Consider the following 26,764-nt stretch of genomic DNA (forward strand, 5'->3'; position numbering starts at 1 on the left):
TAAAAAAATATATTTGTGTGTGTCTTAATGCTGTTTGTGATTAAGGCTAATTTCACTACAAGCATGTGTATGCGAGTTTGTTGTAATGGTTATATAACAAGCCTTTCAATTATCAAATACTTCAGTTGACTAACAATAGAACAGCAACGCGAAAATAAAACTAGTGAATTTGAAAAGAAATAGGTTTTTTAAACTACTCGCATCAAAAAACGTGCACATTAAATCAAATTATGTTTCAAAATTACAAATCACAAATTATAACTCTTGCCTCTTGTACAAAAATGAAGTTTTTTGGACAAGTAGTTCTTGAGAAAATGCAATTTCAGTTTACTACTTACTTTAAGACTGCTCGCCGGCTTTTGAAAAATTCTGTCCTATCTTTTAACACTAGCAGGTCTGAAAAGTATACTGAAAAGTGGTCCAGAATTGGGACCATGGTCCCAAAATTTAATGGAATGGTCCTTGCCCATAGCAAACAAAATTAGTAGATTTAAGTAGTCGTAAGTAGAAACAGCTCTATTTTTAGTAGCCCTAATAGTTTTTAAGTAGACATTTTTATCTCGCCTGCTAAGGATTTTAACTCAATGAGTCAACGATGGAATGACTACTTCCCAGCTATATAAAATAGATAGTTGATTAATAGTTACTGGTGGCTATTAATTATTTGTTAACAGTCTATTGATAGGTTATTGGTAGCCTTAGTATAGCTATTATAAGTAGACAGTTGATAGATATGATACTCATAGATTTCTAATAGCTATCTGGTAGTCCATATCTATCTATTGTATAAAATAGATAGTTTATTAACAGTTACTGGCTATTATCAGTTTGTTTATGTCTATTAATAGGTTGCTGGTAGCCCTTGGTATAGCTATTGTAAGTAGAAAATAGATAGATGTATACAACTTTGTTACTCACATTAAAAATAGTGAAAAATCTATCTAATACTATTAGTGGGGATTTTGAATTATGCTATTGAGTTAAAACCTATTAGGACCTATCTAAAATCTGCCTAAAATCTACTTATTAGTAGGTACCTTAATAGGTATAAATAGAGCTATATCTATTAAGGCGATAACTTATAAGGCTAATAGATATAGAGCTATTTCTACTAAGACTTTTTGTTATGGGTGACCACATATCTATCTGTATAATCATTTTGGTGAAGAATAAGATCTTGTAATTACTTTTTGAGTAATCCCTGCTAACAAACAAACACACGCTACCGATTACATATACCTCCTTGGCGGAAGTAAAATATTATATTGTGACTAGCAGTTAGCAGCTTAGAAATAGTAATTACAGTAGTAAGAAACATAACCTAGCCTAGTGGTATCACTGCATTTGGAAAAATGGTAAATAAAAAGGGTGCTTAATCTTATGTTTGGCAGGAGCATGAGGTAGAAACATGAGCAAGAATACCCGGTTTTCATTTGAAATGGCGCCAGGCAGCATTGCTGCTATACTATAACTGCAGCTGTGCTGATCACATGTGCTGCTGTCTCAATATCGCTAATGACCTGAGTGATCTAATTGTGATGTAGAAAAATGACCGATAAGAAATTGGCCTAAAAAACTATCAGACTTGCGGTTTAAGAGGAGATAGAGAAACAAATTTTGGCTTAATGCTATTATATTATAGAAAATTGTGACACCACATATAGACATTTGTGTTTTTTTTATTAGGCAAGTAAAATTGTATTCAAGAATAGCCAGGATCATTATGGTTGCCTCTAGTTTTTGGTCAATACTTCTAATTTTAAATAGCAACATTTAAAACTTACTGATTGAAACTGTTTGCGTTGTTTTTCATCCCACTCGTCAATTTCATCTGCCATGTACCTTATGTAATCTTGTTTGAAGTTCTTTAACTTATCTAATCCTTTTTTAAAATCTCTAAAGGCTTTGTTTTTTTCACTTTTCATAAAACCTTCGAAAAGCAACTCAAATGATGATTTACTTGCCTCTAAGCTTCCTAGTTGAAAACACAAATGTTAAATAAATAAATATTAAATATTAATATCATTGTAGGCATTATTATGGTATCAGATAATTTAAACCCTTTTCTACAAATAATTACTGTACTTATTTTAATTTCTAGATATTACCTAAATGTTGTATGCAGATGATTCTAAATTGTTTAAGAACATTCAATTTGGGTTTTTTATTTTTATTTCTTTGTTTAATTTTAATACCGTACTTATTACCGAACAGATTCATGAAATTCTAGTATTTTCAATTATGTGTGTCATTCCTTTTAACTAAAGTGTATTTAAATAGAATTACACCAATATTGACTTTAATGAAATTTAGTTATTGAATTCAGATCTGGGTAAATTGTCTGCTTACGAGTGGTCACTTATGAGAGGTTCAACTGATACAGGGCTAAACTAGTTTCTAGATTTAACAAAAATGTGTATGAAGTTATAGAAAAACAAAAAAGAAATGCTTTTAACTTACTATCTGAAGCATTTATAGGGATGGGATTTCGATCATGTGGTTTAGTATTCATTACTGGTTTGGTAGTTTCCTTATCAACATGTGTTTGAACAACGGGTTCTGTCTGAATAGGGCGACGGTAATGTTCCTCTTTTAATGGCAGAATTTCTATCTGTTTTGGACTAGAATGAAATGCAGACTTTGGAGGCCCATGTTCGAAATGTCCATCAATGACATGCATACCAGGCTCTTTCTGATTATGAACACCTTGAACACTAGGTTGCTGCTGAATAGGTGCACCAAATGATTGTTGAGAAGGAGGTCGATAGTTTGGATGGTTTGGATGAGAGTGTTGGTTTGGTACAAACTGGTTTTGTAAATACTGCAACTGTACGTTGTGACCTGTTCCTTTCGCCTTCCGAGTTACTACATTACCGGATGTGCCTAAAAAGAGTTTTTGCCCATCATAAATTAGACTTTTCAGAAAATTGCATTTTTTACAATTTTTTAGCAATTTTTTTATGATCTATGATTTAAAACACAAAAAGAACTTTCAGTATTACAAACATATGGCAGAATAAATGTTTGTTTTTCACTACTCTTAAACCAAAAACAATCTTTAAGATCTGTCTATACAAAAACTGTGATGTGCCCATGGACACGATGACATCATATCACTACCATATTTGGGCACATCACACTTTTTATGTCAGTTTGATAGTGTAGAGAGAGCTTTAGACAAAAAAAAGAAGATATTTACCAGATTTCTTGGGATTTGTTAAGTTGAATCGATGACAAAAATCAATTACGACATCATTACGTTCTATAGATTCCAAAGCTTTTATCAAATTGTCAGGTGTGGCACCAGCTCCTGTTTTCTCACGCCATCTTTCCATGATCAAATATGGAAGCTCTTCAAGATCACGTTCTTTATTCTCCATCAAATAAATCTCATTACTATCAAATGCAAGCGCTCTGGCAAAATCCTTGTAACTTTTTACAACTTTTTTTTTCAAAAACAAAATCATTTCGTCGGTAACCAATTTTGACTGAAAAAAAAGTTTATAAAAATGATGTTTTAAAGTATAGTAACAATGGATTGGAAGCAAGAATAACATTTATAAAAAAAATCCCTGACAACAAAGCACAATTTCTAAACTGTGTCAAATATTTTAAACCCTGCCTAAAACTTATATTAAAGCCTTCAAATAACCTAGCATAATTTTAACATTGAGTGGAGTTGTGGCTTGGTGGTTATGATGCTTAGCTACCACTCCAAAGGTACTGGGTTCAAGTCCGGTCACATGTTAAGATTTTTTCTAAGGACAAAAATACAACTCCACTCCCAAAGGCTTGTAATAAGACTTTTTGTTTATGTAGAGCATCTTGTGTATATGTTTGTCTTGTGAACCTCTGAGGGTTCCTAATCTTGGATGGGTCACCCTCATTAAATATGGTAAAAACCAAACAAAAAAAAACAAAAAAAAACCATAGCATAAACTTAAGACAACTTTGGTAATTGAAAATGCAGTGTTATTTTTATTTTTCTCACCCACTCTAAACTTGTTGAAACTCATCACTAGATTTTTCTAGCACATCCATTTAATTCCAAACATTTTTCCATAACGCTATCTATAAATTGTGCAAGTTGCCAGAAGTGAGTGTTGTATTGTTGGGTCATATTTATCTATTTAACATGCTGGTTGTTCAACTTACTTTTGGCATTGGCTGATCTTGTTTGTTACCCGAGGTTGACTGAAGAGTTGATGAATTGGTAGGATTAGGAATGCCCATAGTAAGGGTGTTGCTTGTATTACCATGTGCTGATGTCTCCTGTTTTGGCTCATGTGACATCAATGAGCTCTTTAAAAGTACATACAATATTTAATATTAAGGAAATAAAGTACACCCAGATTAATTTATAATTATTACTATGTGTAAAATGTGTTGCACTGCAATTCAAAATTTTTGAAAAATACTACAGTATACAGTATATATTTTTGTATCATTAAAAAGAACATTAATTAGCATTTAACAATTTGAAAGAAAATAAACATAAAACTATGGTGTTCATTATAACACCTAGTAGTAGTGTACAGACAACTCTCCCCGAGCAAGCTAAGACCAAATACGAGTTTACCTAGGCAGCTTGGAAAGCCTTTAGGCCTAGCCTACTATCTATTTTTAATATTACGACAATAATATAGCCACCTTTGCTGGAAATAAAGGACTGATGACGTGTCCAATAAACTTGCTATTGTACATCAACTGAACTCAATGTTAGTTACAAACTAGAAGTTAAGCTACGGTAGTAATATTCATCGTAGAAAAATTCTATTTATATTAAAAATTTCTATTTGCATGTCTCTGTTTTGTCTACCTGTACATAGCAGTCGCATATTGACTGATTAAAACTTTCAGGTTATTCCTCATATTCATAATCTTTTTAGATAGAATGTTTTTAAACTTACTGGCTCATCTCCTTCAGTTGTCCTTGATTGCCTGCTGTCTACAGAATCTTCTGGTGGGCAGGTTGGAACAGCACTAGAATTGGGTTGTGATATTTGAGATTCTGGATGTTCGCATGGAGTTGATTTAGGTTGGGCTTTACTTAGATCTGTCACCCTAGTACCTGTCTGTGGTAATGGTGTTGGAATATTTGGTGGAGGTGACCTGTTCTCAGATTCTGGATGAGCTAATAAACTACAGCCATCTATACTAGCCTGTGTTGAAAATCCAGATGAAAATGATGTTGGCTTGTCTGAAATTGAAAGATTTTATTGAATGTACAGTATGTTTGATTTTACAAAAGGTACTAAATGATTCAAATTCCATTCAGTCTATCAATCTTAAGCGATATTATAAATCCAAAATAAAATAACTGAAAAAATGGCAAGGCTGTGGCTGGATCTCCATAGAGGTAAATCACAACAGTAAAGTAAAACAGTCAGAAAGCAATTGATAAACATCGGAAAACAATATTCATTAATAGCGATGTTTGTTGTATTTGCCTGCTCATACTGTTTCCCATTATCCAACACCTTAAACCGGAACCTAACCTTCTGAAATGTTAATGAAAATACAGTATAGGCCTAGTTAGTTTTTATTAATTATAAATAAAACAAACAATAGCGGTGTTGGAAGTTACTATCGTCATGAAATTGAAAACAATATACATAATACTACATTATGTATTTATGAATTAGATAGAACACGGGCGTCTATTACACGGTGTTTCACGTTAAACGATCTTCAGATAGACTGAACAATACCGTATCTCGAGGTGTTAAAAGGCTTTAGTCAGGTGGTATGTAAATGAACCCCCATACAGAACGAGAAAGTGCGTGCAATTGCCGCAACAAACCAGAATGCCCCCTAAATGGTTCATGCCTCCCATCTGAAATTGTCTACTCCGCCGACGTCATAACCAATAACGAAACTAAGACATATATTGGTATGACGGGTGGGCAGTTTAAAACTAGGTTTAACAATCACAAGAAATCTTTCAAAAAAGAAACGTACAGTAAAGAATCCGGCTCTCAAAGTACGTATGGTCTTTGAAAAGTAATGACGTAATGTTTACAATTAAATGGAAAGTAATTAAATATTCCTCCACTAAGAACGCCGTTTATGGGCGTTGTAGTCTTTGTCTAGATGAAAAGCTATGTATTCTAAATGCAAACAAAACAAATTTGTTAAACAAAAGGTCTGAACTGATTTCAAAATGTCGTCACACCAAGAAAATTTACATACCACCTGACTAAAGCCTTATAACACCTCGAGATATGGTATTGTTCAGTCTATCTGAAGATCGTTTAACATGAAACACCGTGTAATAGACGCCCGTGTTCTATCTAATTCATAAATATATATTCGCTCTTGATTTCAATTGAGAACTTTTGCTTCCTCAACGCATCTATATAAATATAATACTACATTATATGTACTGCACATACTTTTTATTCCAATGTTCTTCTGTTTCAGACTATAGTCTTCTGCATCTAAATTCAACTTTGAAAACATTTTCATAACATCTTCATAGCATTTTCTATCCTTTGACTTTTGAAGAATGCTTTGACAGTTTTCTTTCAATTCTTTTAACATTTCCTTTAATGCTTTATTTTCTTTTTCTAGTTGCATATTTCTATTCTCCAACTGCGCATAATCATTGCTATTTATTGTTCCTATGCCAGTATTTGACGCAAAAGCGTCTGTTTCAATATCAGCCATCCCTGCCTTCTACTAGCAATCACAGATCTATTTAATCTACAACAAAACAAACAAACACTTTAATTATTAAATTAGCTAATAAATAATATTGAAAAACTAGCCTTAACATTAAACATAATCAACACATTTAGTATAGTGAGTTGTATCATTGTAGATAATTGTATCATTATGCAGGGGCGGACGCAGGGGTGTTGCCCCAGTTGCCCAGGCAACACCCTTAATTTCATACTAAATGTTTTTTTCTGCCACTAAATTAAAATTTAGATCCCATTTCATCATATTATAGATTAACTATTAACGTTATAGAAGTCCAGGGGGAAAAGACTATATTATCTTCATTTCCCTACTTCCGTAATATTTGGGCGATTTTCCTTAATAATTACGGACGTTACGAACTTTGAAAATCAGTGTTTAATTGCTTCTTTCTGCAAATTTCGATGGTGGTTGTACAGTTTAAAGTGGATAAATGAAAATGAATTTAGGAAATTGTGGTTTTACTGACTTATTTTAGCATTTATTTCAAAATAATAAAATTTAAAGTTTTGCTCAATATATTTATAGCAGCAGCTTCACATTTTTTTTTCTAAATTGTTTTAATTATTAATTGATAATAATTAATTTGTATTCATTGATTTTAATTGCTAGAATTTATTCAATTATCGGAAGTACCTACCAAACAATGTTATCCTGGTTTTTCGCTTGTGTTTTACCGGCGGAAAAACCAGGCGTGATACGATCTGTTTGCTACTGTGTATCCCGATATAGAGTATCATATCTATTCGTGAATTTTACGTGCGAGCGTACCATTTCCGGCCATCTAGGGGTGTCATTTAACAAAAATTCCCTCGCCACAGGCCCCACCCATGGGGGGCCTGTGGCGCAAATACTCAGTGTCTACGGCCCTCAGAGGACTCTTGGGCAACCCCCTTAAAATAGTTCTGCGACCGCCCCTGTTATGTAACTGAAAATATTGGCTCCAGTACCTTTCTCCAGGTAAATATTTTTTTCCAAATGGTCACATGTTTCTACAGTATATGAGCAATTAAGGTTCAGTACTTTAGAGAATTTACTTTACCTTCAACCAAAATTGATGTGCATGGTTTGCATTCCGTGTAAAATTTAAATCAAGGTACAGTATATATATGGCCCAATCCCGTCATGACAGAAGATAACCTCAGGTCCAAAACATTATTTAGGTTTTTAACTACTCTGGTGACGAATACTGCGAAGCCTTTCACATTCAGCAACATAAGCATTGGCAGATAATTGGTGACCAGTTACCAATTTAGAACCCCAGGATGTTCAATTAGAGGCGAGAGTTTCCCAAGAACCAGTGGGAATATTAAAAGAAAACAGATCACGCTTAATAACATCTTTAAAATGGAGTTTTGGACGTCCGCGTTGTCGAGGTTAGTCAGCCAGTTCACCGTAGAAAATATTTTTTGGTAGACGGTAATCTTCCTGCCGAATAACATGACCAGACCAGCGTAAGCACCATTTTCTAAGCATCGTAAATATATCATTTGTACCAGTAATTGACAACACAGCACTATTGGATACACGATCACGCCAAGCAGACAGCGAAAGTGAAATGAGTTTAGTCTTTTCTCCTGATGACAATACATGGTCCAGGACTCTGAGCAATATAACAGGACACTTAGCACAATGTAGATATGAGTCTTCAATTTGATGGTAAGGTTATGGTTGTTCCAATCACGAGCATGAAGTCTTCCAAAAGTGGTTGCTGATTTTCCAATACGTGTATCAAGCTCAACATCTAGTGAGTTAGCGTCACTTACTGTAGAACTGAGATAGGTGAATTTTCTTACAACTTCTAAGTAAGGGTTTACTATAAATTAAAATGTTAGGTGGTTCTGCATCTGCACCCTGAGCCATGATTACTGTTGATCAACATTCCAAAATCTGAGCAAGCCTTTGAAAAGGAGCTGCAAGATGCCTGTAATTCAGATTTGGAGTGGGCAACAATGGCAGCATCATCCGCTGAAGAGGAAGAAGAGCAAGAACTTGCTTAATCTTTGTCTTCGCACGGAGCAGTGTTCTCCCCAGGCCTTTGAAGCGTCACGGTACCGTGACGCTTGGGTTCTCTACCGTGACGCTTTACGGTCGGCCGTGACGCTTAAAACCTTATCCGTGACGCTTAAAAATATCAACCACAACAATCTAAAAATAGATTAACAGGCAGGTACGGTACTTTATCTCTAGAGCTGAGGCGCGGCGGCATGCATAAAGAGCCTAATGCATACGAGACACGTGACATGACCACTAGACGAAAAACAAAAGACTGCGTAACAAAGTGTTAAACAACTGAGACTCGCTTTCACCGGCCGCCGCCGAGAGATGTAAACACGTGTTTTGTTACTGCCATGTCTCTCTTTCGATCTCTAGTATTTGGCTGTTGTCTAAAATGTAGTAACTTGTATATTGTAAATAAAGTAAATGATTGATTGTATTGTTTTTCTTGTAAAAATGTTATGTGTATTAAAAATAAATATCGATGATATTATTTTCAATATCACATTCACACTTAATTAATCGACTCTATCGGTGGGATTTACTCTTTCCTCGGTAACATACGCACGTCATCAAATGATTTCTAGGCGCAATTAAATGCTAGCTGCTTTGATCGTATAATACATTCAAGTCCAAGAAGACTACGATCGTTTTCCTATTTGGTAGTGCGCTAAAGTCTTATTTTACTTAACTTAAGGTACATTTGTACATCGGTGCTAGAATGTTTTAGGCCCTACTTCGTGAGAAAGTCGAGTGACAAGGGATGTCACATGGTATTGTGATATCAGTACTGCGATACTGTATGTCACATGGTGCTTTCACCGGCCGCCGCCGAAAGATGTAAGCACGTGTTTTGTTACTGCCATGTCTCTCTTTCGAATGTTTTCCTATTTCCTAGTGCGCTATGAAGTCTTATTTCCGGGCAACTAGAGGTGTCTTACTAATGAGTAGGCCTAGTTTTATTTCATCGGGACTTGCCCCCGATGTTTGTATTTGAACGCAAAAAATGTTTTTTTATCGCATATGTTTACCCGCCATTATCGCGTACAGTGTTTACCTGCGGAAAAGTAGGCTCAATCGGGCTGTTTGCTAGCGCGCTATGAAGTGTCCTTTCCGGCCAACTACAGAGTTGTCCTACTGAAGAGTAGGCATTTTTTTTTTTTTCCCTTGACGTTCGTAATGAACGCAAAAAATGTTTCTTATCGCGTATGTTTACCGGCGGAAAAAGCAGGCTACGATCGTGCGGTTTGCTAGCGCGCTATGAAGTGTTTTTCCGGCCAACTACAGAGTTGTCCTACTCATGAGTAGGCCTAGTTTTATTTCATCGGGGAATTCCCCTTGACGTTCGTAATCGTATTGAACGCAAAAATATTTTTTTATCGCGTATGTTTACTGGCGGAAAAAGTATGCTACGATGGTTTTACTGTTTGCTAGTGTGCTATAAAGTTTCGTTTCCGGCCAACTAGAGTTGTCCTACTGATGAGTAGGCTAATAGATTAGGCCTATTTTTTTCATTGGGGCTTCCCCCTGACGTTCGTAATGAACGCAAAAATTTTTCTTCGCGTATGTTTACTGGCGGAAAAAGTATGCTACGATGGTTTTACTGTTTGCTAGTGCGCTATAAAGTTTCGTTTCCGGCCAACTAGAGTTGTCCTACTGATGAGTAGGCTAATAGATTAGGCCTATTTTTTTCATTGGGGCTTGGGGTTGTTTGCTAGCGCGCTATAAGTGTTATTTCCGGCCAAACCAGAGGTGTCATTCAACATAAATGTTATGTGCGAGAGTACCATTTCCGGCCATCTAGGGTGTAAATTACTAAAAATCGCTTCGCCACAGCCCCAACCATGGTGGGGCTGTGACTCAAGTACTTAGTGTCGGAATGCCCCCCCCCCCCCCTTCGGGGGGGGGGGGGGGCCGAAGCGTGGCGCTTGCTATGAATCCTGGGGAGAACACTGCGGAGTCTAGAAAAGTTTAAAAAAACCACCTGTGCTTCGAGAGTGCAGCATGATACCAGAATGTTCTGGAAAATTTGATAATTAATGCATGCCTAGAAATTATAAATTTGGAAGGTTTATATTACTCTAGTAGCTAGATCAACTTTCGTATGCACTTTGAGGTCCAGAGAATTTGACTTCAGAAATTGGTTTAGGGTGGTCAAACAATCATTTTTGGCTTGGTTACACATTTTGAAAATGTGGCGAAAGGTCAAAAGGTCAGGGTCTAAGGTTATAAAATCAAACACCACTATGTCCTTAAATCTCGACAACCACTGGTCACAGCGAGGTAATTTTGGTCTTAAATTAATCAGAAGGTATACATATTTATATTCAGTCTAATGAAACATTTTAGTCGAAAATGACCGGAAATGCCATTTCTGACCTTTGACCCATAAACCAGGGCATTTCTGTATCTCCGTAACTATTGGCCGTAGTGACTTGAATTTGGGCTCAAATTGTTCGAAATATACATTTAGTTATTTGTTACACATTTTGAAAAATGTTACAAAAGGTCAAAAGGTCAAGGCCAGGGGTTATATGAATAAACACAAATAGGTATTTGTATCTCGGCAACCACTGGTCACAGCGAGTAAATTTTGGTCTCAAAATGTTCAGAAGGTATACATTCATATTCAGTCTAATGAAACATTTTAGTAAAAAATGACCGGAAATGACATTTCTGACCTTTGACATACATACCAGGGCATCTTCTTATCTCTGTAAGTACAGGTCGTAGAAACTTAAATTTAGTATCAAATTGTTAGAAATACACATATTTACATTCAATATGGAAGGTAATCTTTTACATTGCGTGAGAAAACATCCATTTTTTGTTAAATATTAGTTTTTATTTGGTTTTATAGGTACGTTCTATGATTGGTCAATATTGACATTTGACTCTTAATCACAACAATTTTTTTGGTTTTTTTCCCTGCCACCGGACTAAAATGCTTGTGATGCAAACAAATTTAAACTTAATTTAATTAGTTACAGAGAATAATAGGGCATCTCAGATTTCAGGATTCTTTTACATATTTAATTAATTACTGCCAAGAAAAGCCAGGCTATTTCCTCCATGGTCAGGCAGTGCAGATGACATTGACAGGGATATTATACATACAATACCTTACTCAGTGTTATTTTGTAAAAAATTTCTTGTGAAATTCCCAATTGCCCAAAATGTTTAGTTTTCAAAACACATTTAAAAACCAGATATTAATAACCACAAAAAGTATATAAACAATAATTGGCCTAAAAGTGGGACCCTACTTACTAAACACCTAAATAACATTTAATACTACCGAATACCTTTTGTAACAACATATCTTAACCAGAGAGTAGCCACATGTTGCTCATTAATATGTACTATTACAAATTAATGCTTTCAGAAACTGGTAAAAATCAAGTTAAAAATTTGATTTCTCCGAGAATCTAACAGCAGTCATTATTGACTAAAGTTGACATATATGCATTGCCTTTGAGACCGGCAACTTTGTAAAAAATGACGCACCCATGACACACCTCTTCCGGGGGGTTGTATACCTAGTAGGCTACATACAATTGACAAGTGCATTTTTTTTATAGTCAAACATCCATGCGTTAAATCAACATATATTGTCGTAAGGATAGCCTCGTCTAGACCTAGCGAGCCATATGGTAGATGCCCTAGCCTTAGGTTAGGCCTACGCCTGTTATTTTTATCTAGGCCTGGCCCTAGGCCTAGCAGGCCTATATAGGGGACTAGGCCTAGGCCCTAACTAGCTAGCTAGGCCTACTAGGCCTAGCTAGAGGAGGCCTAGGCCTAGGATATGCCTAGCCTAATTCAAGATCGAAAATGATTTGAAATCAATTACCATCTACTCCTAGGCTAGGCCAAAGATAGGTTGGCTGGTGGTAGCCTAGGCCTAGTTGAGGACTGCTCTCTGGATTAGTTTTCCGTTTGGCCTACTAGCTAGGCTTACATCCAAGCTTGTACTCCGTAGACTCCCCCACTAGAATATAGGAATAGGAGAGGATGCCTTTAGCCGAGCTTAAGTATTCGCCGTGGTTTAGGATTCCGGCACCGGAACTCAACTGCCCACCGTTAGGGAATCCGACACGCTATTGCGCATGCCCAGAGCGAGGTAATCGGGGCGACTCTATACTTATATCAACAGCGATGGATCATTTCATAGCTGCGCCAAACGGCGAACTAGCCTAGATCAAAGAATATATATCTTACGGTGGTCGTAATTGCCGTGACTTTTGGAAAGTGTTTAAAGGAAATACGCGCAAAAATGACACTGTACAATGCCTAAAAATACCGGGCACTAATGAAATAACTTGTGACCGAAATAAAATGAACTATACCGTCTTAGAGTATTGGAGTACACTAGGAAAGATGAATAGAAATTTAAATTCCGAGTATGATAAAGATTATATAGAGACAGTCAATTTCGTTAATAACCTTAAAATAAATAATGACTGTAGGCAAAATGTTGAGGATAGCACCAAATCAATAGTTAACATTAAACTCACATTAGATATAGTTAAATCTGCTATCTACCAATCAAAAAACAACAAATCTGCTGGTTCTGACAATATATCTAATGAATTACTTAAAAACGGTGGGACGATTTTAAATAGATTAAAGCCCCATTCCCTACGTTTTTGAGATCTAATTTAAGATCACAAACTATATTTAATGTAAAAATAATACTACATGGTCCTATTGCGATAACTTTTTTCGTCTTTAAACGGTTAAAAATGTGAAAAATAAATCGATTCTAATAATTATAGCGGCCCGCTATAAATCCCAAAATGCATTGCGCGCGTATTGATATTTTTGTTTTTCACCTGTAATTCGCCCACTTTTCGATCGATCGTGAAGCCAAAACAAATGGAAGACTCCTAACTTTTCAGCGAAAATACCGGGTTTTCCCCAATTTGTATCAACGGAGTCTGGCAAAAATAGAAAGACAATTAATGCAGCAACTATACAACGTCAGGCTAGGTATATAGCTAGCGTACGATGTTCGTACGTTATCGATGTTTACCAGCTAGGCCTACAAAACTAAGCCTAGCTAGGCTAGGCCTAAGACCGTCCACGAGAGGTCGATCGCCGCGAGCTACTTAGGTAGTGCATTGTTTCTCACTTTTTATCATAATTTACCATAAAACGTACATTTAAGACAAGGAATGACATGGTTTAATGTTTTTAAAGTGATATATATGTATTATTTTCCAAAAAACGTCCAAAATTGCAGGGAAGGGGTCTTTAATGTTATCACTATTCAAAAAAATTGTTAGTCTTGAAAAAGTACCGTCGGAATGGAATAGTACCATTGTTGTACCAATATATAAAAAGGGTGATAGAAGGGACCTAAATAACTTTAGAGGAATATCTTTAACATCTTGCGTTTCTAAAATATTCAATAGAGTTGTACATTACACAGTTTCAGACTTCTTAGAAGAAAACAATACCCTTTCAGAAGTTCAGGGAGGGTTTAGACCCCACCGAAGATGTGAAGACCACATTTTCACTCTTAAAAACATTGCTAGTTGCCGACTTGCGGAAGGCAAGAAGACTTACTTAGCATTCCTTGACATAAAAAAAGCATTTGATAGCGTATGGAGAGATGGATTGCTAATGGCAATATGGAATATTGGAATTCGTGGTAGATTATGGAATATTATAAGTAGCTTGTACGACAATGTTAAGGGGCAAGTAAGATTTGGTGACATTGAAACACAGTCTTTTGATATAGAAGAAGGTGTTAAGCAAGGGTGTGTCCTTTCCCCAACCCTGTTTTGCATAATAATGAACGAACTCACTAAATTATTACGAGAACACGCGTTAGGTGTGCGCATACACGATATCTGCCTTGGTAGTAGCCTTTTTTGGGCCGACGATATCGTACTTTTAGCAGATAGCGAAAAAGAACTCAATAAAATGTTAGATTTAGTATCCTTATTTGCTAAAAAATGGAAATTTAATTTTAATAGTGAAAAGTCAAATGTTTTGATAATAGGCCAGAATCTGAATAGCGAAAAACTTTGGAAATTGGGGGATACTTTTATATCTGAAGTTGAAACATATAAGTATCTTGGTGTATACATTTCTAGAAATCTAAATAAAAGACAATTTCCACATCAATCAAGTTATTAAAAAGGGCAATAGGATCATTGCGTACATTAAATCTATTATAGATAGACTCAACAATTTTGATCGTGTTGTATATGGAGATATCCTTTGGAGAAGTATCGGCCTTCCGACTATTAACTATGCTTGTGCTGTATGTGTCAATACAAATACTAAAGACATACAAAGGATTGAGTCTCTTCAATTACAAATGGCGCGAACAATTCTTAAAGCGAGTAGAAGCACTGCAAAAGAGGCACTTTATGGCGATCTAGGTTGGCAACCAATTAAAGTAACTCAGGATATTTTTAAAGCAAAATATATAAGAAATGTTATGTGTATGGAAATGTATCGTTGGCCAAAACTTATATTAAACACAATTATTACACATAAGAATTTTAATTCAAGGTACCAATTTATTAATGAATTTGAAAAAACTTGTGATTATATTAAGTTCGATTTCAATGCCATTCTTAATGATATATGTACAGGTACTGATATTGATATAAACTGGGTCAAGCCATTTGAAAATACAATTAAACAATCGTATTCTACTTTTTGGAAACAAGAAGTATTAAGAAAATCATCTTTGCTTGATTACTCTTTGATAAAAGAGTCACCTAGCCTAGAACCTTACCTACTGGATAAAACAGATTTTTATGGCTCAAGTTTAAAATTTAAACTTCGTTCAAACACTTTACCACTTGGAAAAATTACAAATAAGTGGAACATTGATAATCTAAATGACAAGTGTAAGGTTTGTGGGTCAGGTGAAGAAGATGTTAAACATTTCCTGTTTATTTGTAATAAGTTACATTGTATTAGAATGGAAGAATTACAAACACTTCAACATAAACTTATTGCAATAAATTGTGTAGATACTTGGGTAAATTTTATTTCTGGTGACCTATCTATTAAGGTTCAATATGTCCTAGGAAGCACGTTATTCCACAAAAATAACTCTCACGACATTTATGCTGTACATACATTGTAAAATGTACACAAGCCGTGCTTGGAAATTAAGAAATGCAATTGTATTACAACTTTGAACTGTTTTATTTTAAAAAAAAAAGTGTTTTCTTTTCCATTGCTGTTGCAAAATTAGTAGTTGTATATTAGTGTAGTTTTAGTTTGTAAATAAGTTTTGTAATAGCGTCGAGTCAAATTTTATGTCATTATCTCAAATATGTTTTATTTTCGTTTCAGTTTTTATTTTTCATTGTTTTTGTATTGAATTTTGTAATTGGTATGGACGCACCATCTACGCATGTGTGCCACTGTTAAAAAAGTGTTGTTCCAAATAAATATTATTATTATTATCACAAGAAAGAGTAATCCGCGATTTTCCCTGTTACAGTAATATTGTCCATGTGGTAGGGCGCCGCCATAAGTGTGGATGTATCTGGGATGTATACAACTTTTTGTGACGGTTTCACTAATCAAAGGCTGGACCACCGGTAGTATTTTCATGATAAAAAATGTTATCAACTACATGCCAACATCATGTTAAATACTATTTGGATATTTAATTGTTCGTTTTATGCAATTTATTTAGTAAAAACTGCCGTATAAACAGTTTGCTTTATCAACCGGGCGCTACATACGATAGCGTGACCGGGCGTGTTGGTGTTTACGCGTTTTCACGAAGGATAGTTTAATAATATTCCTATATTTAACTTGTTTCTGGTAAAACAAATAAATGTTAATGACATTTAACATTTTGTCCTATTAATAACATGTATTTTATACTAATTTATATCATAAAAACAATACTTAATTTACCGGGCGTAGAGTAGTACACGGCAATGGTAAAGAATAGGCCGTGTGAGTAACGATTCGTTGATTTTTGGTGTTGCTGAACTGAACTGAACTGAACTTGTTGCACATCTCAATGAGATGTGCAACAAGTTTACAGTGAAAAATAATACATAGGCCTACACACTTAAATATAAATACAAAACAAGAAATTAGACATAAGAACAAAATTACAAAAAAAAAATTTAAGAAAACTAAGACAGATTAAATATTAAGAAAATGAATAAATTAAGTTTGAGAAGGAATTGTATTGTATATATATCATTTTGTGTGTTCCAAGCCATGGTCAGAAAAATGTTACAATGTTTGTCGAAAAAAATACTTGCTAATTCGTATACATCATGGGTCAATTGATTTGGTGTAATTTTAAATTCATTATGGATTTCAAGATCATCGAAGAATAAGTGGTATTTAAGATCTGTGGCTGCTTGGCCGGCTACTTCCTGAATTCCCTCGATAGAGATCCTGTGTTAGGCCTTTTTTGTGAACTAACTTAGCATGATAGTAAATAATTGTCTGTAAAAGTGAATGTACACTAGTTTGTTAATTAATATGTATTATAAAATAGTTTACAATTTCAAAAACTATTATCATAATTCTATTTAATGTGACATGTATAATATCTATTAAATCAAGTCTTATTTAGTATGTATACATCCGCCCTTATGAGGGCGGACATCACTCACTGGAGCTCTCTGTTACAAATTTCTCATGCAAAAATCGCGGAATACTCATTCTTGTGATATATATTCTTTGGTGCAAGCTATAATTCACTTCCCAGAGCTTTGGGCATGCGCAATAGCGTGTCGGATTCCCTAACGGTGGGCAGTTGAGTTCCGGTGTCGGAATCCTAACAACGGCGATTTTACTGCGTATCCGTGTATATCGTGTAGCCTAATCCCCCGCCTGCGATTTTTTTTTTTCGTACATAAGTTGGGGACCCCCTCGTGAAACGTCACAAAATAAACATGAATAATTCATCAGTTAAATTTTCTTGTTCCGTGTGCACCCAAGCGTATAGCAACAAGAAGTGATTACACAAGTGCGGTACGATTCTAGGCCTATCTCCGCTGTTGTTGCGGCGTGCGATTTCATAGAAGAATAGCGGCGTTTTGTGTGGATTGTCCAGGGAGTTGTTATTAATAACAACTCCCTGGATTGTCGAAATAATCAGCCTTTAGTTTATGGTGTTTTTAATATAATTTTTTACTAAAGAATTACGTGTTAAAACTATAGTTTCTATTAATACTATTAGGCCTAATTATTAGTCTCTAAACCCATGTCTATTCTAGTAGTAGCTGTGTGGGTGTGTGTGACGTGTGTGTGTTAGGTATGACCAAAGATAGTTACACTATAGTGTAACTATCTTTGGTATGACACAATCCGAGTAATAAGTCAGCAAAATTAAACAATAAACATTACACAAAAATACATTTTTATTCTCGTGGGTCAAATCTTCCCATCTCATGTGTTCATATACGCACATTTTTAAAGTTCCTTTGAGTACATGCATATTGTTTGATAATAAAATAGCAGAATTAAAAAAATACAGTACACAAATTATACACATTCTTTATTCTTGTGGGTCTAAGCTTTCTTTGGGCTATGTCCAATGAATTACTACTTAGTTTAATGTCTTGCCTAGCTGTCGATTAGCCTCGACTCGACACATTTTGTGTGAAGAAGAGTGCGCGAAGGCAATCACGTGAATTTACTTATAATCCTAGGCCTACTGTAGAAAGTATCGTATCGCAGTTGTGTAATCACTTCTTGTTGCTATACGCTTGGGTGCACACGGAACAACAAATTTAACTGATGAATTATTCATGTTTATTTTGTGACGTTTCATGAAGGGGTCCCCAACTTATGTACGAAAAAAAAAATCGCCCCCCCCCCCCCCGCCTCCTGTGGCTGCTTGGCCGGCTACTTCCTGAATTCCCTCGATAGAGATCCTGCTGCAGACTGTCTGCCATGCGGTATGTCTACCAGGCGGTATGTCCGCCAGGGGAACATATTCTCGACGATACCATTTTTTTTAGAGGGAAAATATCTGTACTTTGTTTCTGTAATGTCTCCAAGGCGGTTTTTCGCGCCGCGGCTCTAGCCAGCTATGTCCCAGGAGGACACATTCATTAATAAGCTGTTTCATAGCGGTAGGACTGACAGTTTTGTGAATTTGGAAACTCGACTATAATTTATAGGTAGCTGCTGGACCCAAAAAACGTCTGGGAGAAGAGAGTCTATATGAAAGCCTTTGCTGATAATACAGTATTATTGAGATGTAGACGGAAATCTGTAAAATCTTGATCAATAAACAATAACTTCGTTTTTGCTGTCAACCAGGCCGGTATTATAATAAGTCACTGTCAAATAAATCATTCGATAATGGTCAAAACTTTATTTTGGCTCTGTCAACATAAAGGGAGGTATACAGTATTTACAATGACTTTCTTTGACTGTCAATCTAGGCCAATGTTATAATAATACGCCGTCAGATATTAAATCATTGAAACAGTCCTCGTAAATTTTTTGTTGGTTATCAGATGCCGTGGGGGGTCCAATCAATTATCGTCAGAAGGTGAACAATCAGTCTAGGTAGCAGCAGCAGATTATTAGGAACGCCTGCTCCATTAATTAATCCAGAAAAAGGTTTGTACATTATCTATTTATTTATTAGCCTTCTCCTAACACAATTATATTTTCTTTAAAAAAAAGGTTTTATAAGTGGTTTCAACATTTATGATAGTAATGTCACAGTTCTGTGTCTGGACGCAAGTTCATAGACCTACTAGTTATATTATTCATATTAACTGATACTTAGGCCTACTCTTCATTTACCGTAAAGTTCAGTTTTAATGAAATATATAATATAAATTGGCTTCGTAACAATTAATTAGTTTTGAAAAGGTTAGTTTTTTGGTGATAGGTGAAAATGACATGTAACTTCGTAATCAATTTATTTTTTTTGTATAAAGGCCCAATTACACCATGGAGGTATTATACCTCCATGATTACACTATGACGATAACGACGGACGATAAATATATAGCATGCATTTTTTTTACATAAACCAAAAGAAATTAGAAAGGTTTTCGTTCTAGACCTATAGGATAATCATTTATGCTGTCTTTGATAAAAATATTGTTTTTCAAATTCCAATCAAATGACGTCATGATAAATAAAAACAATAAAATCGGTGTATTGTCACGATATTATTGGTCTTACTAATCATGACGTCATTTGATTGGACGTGTGAAAATATAATTTTCATCAAAGGAATTGTTTATATTTCTTTTGGTTTATGTATTAAAAATGCACATTTGTCTATTTATCGTCGATCGTTATCGTCCTAGTGTATGGGCCTTATTTCATTTCATTTATTCCACATTTATTTAGTCATCAATTACAGTACATCATAATTACAGTACAACTGAGAACAGGGATCCTGCATAAAAAAGCTATAGCTTCGTTTTTTTGTAGGACCCTTTTACATAGGAACTTTACGGTAAATGTTCAATTAATAATTAATCATTAATTGATCATTCCGATTTTATTAGTTGGACTCTTGCGCAGTTGCTGTCTAATCGTTGTTGTGTAATATCATTTCGAACCATATTAAAATCATAAAGAGATTCATATTCCTTAACATGTGGCTGTGCATGGAAGTCTGGTCTACACAAACTCGGCCCCGGGCCTGAAAGTGTTGGTGAATTCATAATTATACTTAATATTATATTTATATATATATATATATAAATCCAAAGGCAAATTACTGAAAAAAATGACAATGCTGTGGGTATCAGTGGCTGGATCTCAATGGAGATACAAAAATAAAAAGCGAAAAGCTAAATCAAAACGATAAAGTAAACAGCCAGAAAAGTTAGCAGAGCTTTCGGGCAACACTAGCCCTTCATCAGTGCAAGTGATATATAAATATATTATTATACAATTGAAAGCAAAACCCGTTGAATCTCAAATCATTAGGACTAGAAATTTGGCTTATCAATCAAATAAATACTTTCGTTCAAAATGAAACTCTAACCTCTCTAATCAAAAGATTGAACTCGAAAACGGACCGTTTTTTTTAATTGGGTATGTTGAAACATTTCCATATTCATTTAAAAAAGTACATTAATTATGGTATTGATCAGTGGCTATAGAGGCGTAAAAACCCTCGGTCAATATCATGTAAAATGCACTGTGGAAGGGTCATTATTAAGACTGCAAAATTGGGCTTATCAACAAATAAATACTTTCGTTCAAAATGTAAAATCAAGGCTGAAAAATTGGGCTTATCAACAACAAAATATTTTATTATTAGACGCGATAACATCAAGGATAATCAGTATAATTATTAATATAGCCACTGTTACTTATAGTTTTATTCTACATGCTAAAGTAAATAAAAATCCACTAGAAAACAAACAAGTCTGAATGTTATGCTTATTAGCCATGTTATGTTTGTTACTGTAGGCCTATGATTGTTTGTAATGTCCACATATTATTTCCGTGGGCATATCCATAGTGTATCACTCACAAAAAAGACGTGTTTCTTTCTTTAGATTTTGAAAAATGATTTGTGTTACAGGTTGACACAAGAGTCAAATGCTCAAGATATCGGCTAACGCCATGGGACCCTTGGCTTATCAATGAATAATAAATACAGTACTACTTTCGTTCAATTGAAATCGGAATCTGACCGTTTCATTAAATTGGGTGTGATTAGGCCTAAACATAATAATTTATTAAAAATGTACAATAAAAACAAATGCATCAGAGGCGTAAAGAACCCACGGTCAATATCATATAAAATGTATATGGTATAAGCACTGTGGTGGAAGGGTCATTATTATTAAACTGGAAAATTCGGCTTATCAACAAATAAATACTTTCGTTTAAAATGTAAAATAAGACTGCAAAATTGGGCTTATCAACAAATAAATACTTTCGTTCAAAATGTAAAATAAGACTGCACAATTGGGCTTACCAACAAATAAAATACTTTTTTTAAAAAATGTAAAATTAAGACTGGAAAATTGGGCTTATAAACAAATAAATACTTTTTTTCAAAATGTAAAATTAAGGCTGGAAAATTGGGCTTATAAACATATAAATACTTCCGTTCAAAATGTAAGAAAACATTTTTTAAATATAATCCTTAAGCTCTGTCTATACTATCAAACTAAATATGATGTGCCCATATTATATAGACATGACGATGTCATATCACTACGATAATCGGGCATATCACTACCATATTTGGGCACATCACACTTTTTTGGTTAAACTAGTTGGGACAGTGTAGACACAGAACTATGTGATCGAAACATAAGTCGGAATTGGACTGACGCGATTGATTTAATTGGGTATTTTTATTAATGTAATGATTCATTAAAAACTATAATACCGATACGCGTTTGGTATTGATCAATGGTGCAAAAAACCCTGAGAAATAATGTTATAACGCGATTTGGTGATAGCTTAGCAATAATACAACCCATACTATTATTATAAATAATTATTACAAATCCATTCATATAACTTTTCATCGCGAACCGAAAATGTATAAATGTTATTCTACAGACAGTAATTATATATTCAAAAGCCATATTTTTATTATTATCAATACCTAAATGCGATAGTAATAACCACATACATTATTCCCAATACAAGTTTGTGCGTTTAATTATAGAAAGAAACGACTGTGCTGACAGGCCAATGACATAAATCACAAGTAAAGTCCCAATTGTTCACTTGCGTTTTGATTGGCCGACCTATTATATTAGATTAATGAAGACTGTTCTTACAACTGTCCAGTCAACAAGTTACGCGGCGTTTTTTGTAAGAAATATTTCTTGTTTAATTTATTTATTTATTTGGAATTACACCTTTAGATCGGTGGCACACTTAGCAAAAAGGTGCATCCTTTACAATAACAATATAAAATATAACAATTAACAGAAAAGTAAAAAGGCAAAAGCAACTATCAACCCCTATCCTACCCCCACCCCCTAATTTACATCGATACATACAGTAGATCATTACTTTACACAAATGAATACAAAACAAAATATAGTAAAAGTGTATTAAATAAAATCACCTGACTAAACACAGGTTATTACGTAAACCCACCAACCCCCTCACCCACCCCTTTTCAATTTACTTAATGTAGCAATGTAGATAACATAGTTATTGAGTCATGGAATTCAGTGAATCATTTCGAAATTTCCATGCTTGTTTTTTAGCATTTTTTTCCATTCCTTTTACAAAAACTATCCAAAATATTTTCACACTCTTCATCGATTAAATTATCTGAGTATCCCAAAATATATTTAAGTTTGTCATTTTCATGAGAATAATAATAATAATAATATATAATAATTTACATTTTTTATTATTATCAATATTCCAATTTGCAGTTCTATCATTCAAAGGTAGAGTATTTGAACGAGCTTTAAATTTTAATGCAGCACCTTCAAAATTAGTTTTATCAATTAAGTAGTTTTCAAGTCCATGTTCTGATTTTAATGTTTCATAGATTTGGAGACTTGATTTATTTTGTAATTCAATTCTCCATTCATCTATCATTATAGAGTTAAGTTTTCTTAAGATTTCAGAAATTGGAAAGTAGACTTCTTTATAATTTGAGAGAGTAGTGAAAATATTTTGGAATCACAATTACACTTCAAGAGAATATCGTTTATACAAGATAGAAACTTATACCTTAAGTCTTTAAATTCACAATTAAGTTGTAGCATTCCAATAAACTTAATTTTTGGCCATCGATAGTTTTCCATCTTTATAATTCTATGGAAGTATTTCATACGAAGAGCGTTATGGATCTCGTTAATTGGAGACCAACCAAGCTCTCCATATAAGGCGGCACAATGTGTATTTCGAGGTGCTTTTAAGATATAACGTGCCATTTGGAGCAGCTGGAGACGCAATTTATCTATATCTATTCTACTTAAACAGCACCATACTGAACAACCATAGTTGATGGATGGGAGAACTATCGATCTCCACAGAGTATCCCCATAATATACTCTGTTAAAGTTATCAAAGCTACTGATAATTGATTTAACATACGCTATTAATTTTTGACCTTTTTTTATAACATTCTCAATTTGTATATGGTCATTTAATTTACGAGAAATATGTACACCGAGATATTTATATGATTCAGTTTCAGATATAAAACCATTACCTAATTTCCATTGTCTTACTTTATGAACACGTTTACCAGTTATCAGTATATTTGACTTTTCAAAATTAAAACATAATTTCCATTCCTTAGCAAAATTTCCTGCAAGGTCTAACATTCTTTTCATTTCCAGTTCATTGTTAGCTAATAATACAAAATCATCATCCCAAAGAAGGCTACCCATCCATGTATCATTCACTCTAATACCTATATCATTGGATCTTAACATTTTGGTTAACTCATTTATGTAGATGCTAAATAGAACAGGTGATAAAACGCACCCTTGTTTTACTCCTTGATCAATATCAAAAATATCTGTATCCATTATACAAGAGGAGACTTTACCTTTAACATTAGCATAAAGCTTATCAATCATCCTCCATACCTTTCCTCTTATTCCTGTATTCCAAATTGATTTCATTAAGTCGTCTCTCCATACACTATCAAATGCTTTTCGGAAGTCCAAGAAGGCCATGTATGTATGCTTACCCTGTTGTAAGCGACAAGTTGCTATACTCTTTAAAACAAAGATAGGATCTTCGCATCTATACGAAGGTCGAAAGCCTCCCTGGACTTCCGAAAGAATAGCATTGTCTTCAAGATACAGAGAGAGATATTTTTGGCAACTATCCTATTAAAAATTTTGGATATACAAGAGGTTAACGATATCCCTCGATAATTATTGAGATCATTGCGATCCCCTTTTTTGTAAATAGGAACAATTACACTAATATTCCACTCGCTTGGTATTTGTTCTAGTTTTAAAATTTGTAAAAATAGGTCTAATTAATTTGTCGCCACCATTCTTAATTGATTCATTTGTTATATTATCTAGACCTGGTGACCTATTATTCTTTGCCATTAGGATAGCCTCTTTTACAATATCATAATCAATCTTAACATCATACAAACAATTTTCGTCAACATCTTTAGCATATGTACAATTTGTTTTTGTTTGATTTCTAATATTATTAACAAAACGGCTTGTAAGGTAAGTACCGCAATCATTAAGATTCATATTGGTTTTGCCAAGATTTTCCCAGTAATCGTTTACAACCTCATTCATTTTCTCTTTTTCGGCAATGTTTTCACCAGAGTCTCTTGATTTAATACATTGAATATTTTTACTGTTATTTGTATTGCCTTTTAGCACTTTCCAAAAGTCTTTACAAGATTTACCACCTTTGTTTGCAATTTCAATAGATTTGCTGACACGTTTTTCTGAGGTTTTCTGTGCAACAAGTTGCTTAACATGTTTCTGTGTCTCTTTATAATGCTCCCACAGTGTAACGCCATTATCATAATTCATAGTATTATTTTTGTTATTATTATAAGTACAGTTCCTATTAGTAATTTTATTATTTTTAACCCATGTTCTGTGTTCTCGCGACGCAATTTTCCTTTTTTTGATGGCATCGTCTATCTCTTTGTCAAACCATGGTTTGTTTTTATTATTTACATGTCTAATTCCGATACCTTCAGTGGCTGCCTCGATAATTGTTTTTTTCCAAAAATCCCATGTAGTATTGATATTCGTTTCATTACTAACATTCCAGTCATTAAATTTTTCTTCAACTTTTTGTTGATAAAAGGAATAATCTTGGTTATGTTTAATATCCCAAATTGGTATATTTTGATTACTTGTCTGTTGATTACTTATGTTAAGATTATTTAGTGTTAACCATAACACACAATGGTCACTCCCAAAACTAAATTGTCTATGCTCATCAATAATTAGTTTATTTACATAATTTACTAAGGATTTTGAGTATAACATGTAGTCTATCGTGCTTTGTTGATTATTTCTTTGCCATGTTATTTTACCTTCACAAAAAATAGTACTATTAAGGTTAGTTAAATTAGCGTTTTTAGCAAATTGTATTAGCCTTTCTCCATTTGAGTTTATTACGGGGTCTCCGTTATATATGGAGTCACCAATCCGTGCGTTAAAATCATCTAGAAGTAGAATAAGAGGATTCATTTCCTTCTCTTCAATTCTAATTATTTCAGAGAGCAGTTGGGCGTATAGATCGTCAGTCAAATCATTGTTTACTCCCTGGACCGGGAAATATGCAACACAAATATATAATGGTACCTTATCTACGCTAACTTTTACCCATAATCTTTCAAAATCATCATCTATACAGTTTAAAATATTTTCAGATGTAACCACTATTTTGTCTGATAGGAATAACCCAATACCACCCCCCTTCTTTCCGTTACGTTCTTTCCCAACCCAGTTATAACCTTTAATAGACATTGCGTTGCTCTCTTTTAAGTGTGTTTCTAGTCCAGTCAATCTAATGATATACCCACCACAAATTGCAATAGTAACAAAGTAAGTATTTTTGAATTCCATATAAAGTGTAGAACGACATACTAAAAGTCACCGAAAATCCAAGCATTGGGTCAAGGGGTCAGAGGTCAATAAAGGTCATTTTAAGTCAAAATTAATATGCCCCATTAATTACATATATTTAACCATTTGAAATACATTATATACAAGTGTGATTTATGTCATCCGAAAGTTTATTAAATTTCCTATTCAGTGATATCAAACTTATAGTCAAAACATTTTATTTAGCATGTCATTTTTGCGGAAAAACACAACATAATGTGTCAATTTTAGCTAAAAATGTTGTTTTCGCTCTAAACAACAATGGTATACACACAGGGATACCCTGGGGTGAACATTTCAGTCCAAAGCGATACACATGACCAGCTGAAGATGCAGATGAGTTCCTGTTGCTGTTGCTTCTGAATGATCTACATTCCATTTTTTTCCAGATGGCATTTGTGTTGCCATGGTTACAGTATTTATATTGGGATGTGTAAGTATTTTAACGATTTTTTAACCAGTAGAAATACAAAGATGTTCAACAGCAGTTTGACAATGACCTCCATGTTGTATGACGTTCGGACCATCTG

General features: G+C 34.3%; 2 protein-coding genes across 3 annotated transcripts in view; both read right to left on the reverse strand.

The window, feature by feature from the left end:
- The window catches only part of LOC140063619 (uncharacterized), a 31,978-nt gene extending 19,315 nt beyond the window's left edge, over positions 1-12,663 (reverse strand). For both annotated transcript variants that reach the window (XM_072110039.1, XM_072110040.1), the window contains exons 1-7: positions 12,551-12,663; positions 6,396-6,705; positions 4,911-5,200; positions 4,156-4,302; positions 3,200-3,488; positions 2,461-2,883; positions 1,785-1,975 (exon numbers count right to left, since the gene is read on the reverse strand). In XM_072110039.1, the coding sequence (XP_071966140.1) occupies positions 1,785-1,975; positions 2,461-2,883; positions 3,200-3,488; positions 4,156-4,302; positions 4,911-5,200; positions 6,396-6,669 (1,614 nt within the window). In that variant the 5' untranslated portion in view covers positions 6,670-6,705; positions 12,551-12,663. The remainder of the gene's footprint in view (positions 1-1,784; positions 1,976-2,460; positions 2,884-3,199; positions 3,489-4,155; positions 4,303-4,910; positions 5,201-6,395; positions 6,706-12,550) is intronic.
- An 11,900-nt stretch (positions 12,664-24,563) lies between these two features.
- LOC140043783 (uncharacterized) lies at positions 24,564-26,096 on the reverse strand. The gene has a single exon (XM_072088262.1). The coding sequence runs from the start codon at positions 26,094-26,096 to the stop codon at positions 24,564-24,566; it is 1,533 nt and encodes a 510-aa protein (XP_071944363.1).
- Between the last annotated feature and the right edge of the window lie 668 nt (positions 26,097-26,764).

Source organism: Antedon mediterranea, chromosome 1, assembly GCF_964355755.1.
Source record: "Antedon mediterranea chromosome 1, ecAntMedi1.1, whole genome shotgun sequence".
Taxonomy (NCBI): domain Eukaryota; kingdom Metazoa; phylum Echinodermata; class Crinoidea; order Comatulida; family Antedonidae; genus Antedon; species Antedon mediterranea.

What these genes read in the sequence shown, in the direction of transcription:
- LOC140043783 (XM_072088262.1), bottom strand. Translation starts at nt 26,096, where the DNA reads ATGTCTATTAAAGGTTATAACTGGGTTGGGAAAGAACGTAACGGAAAG.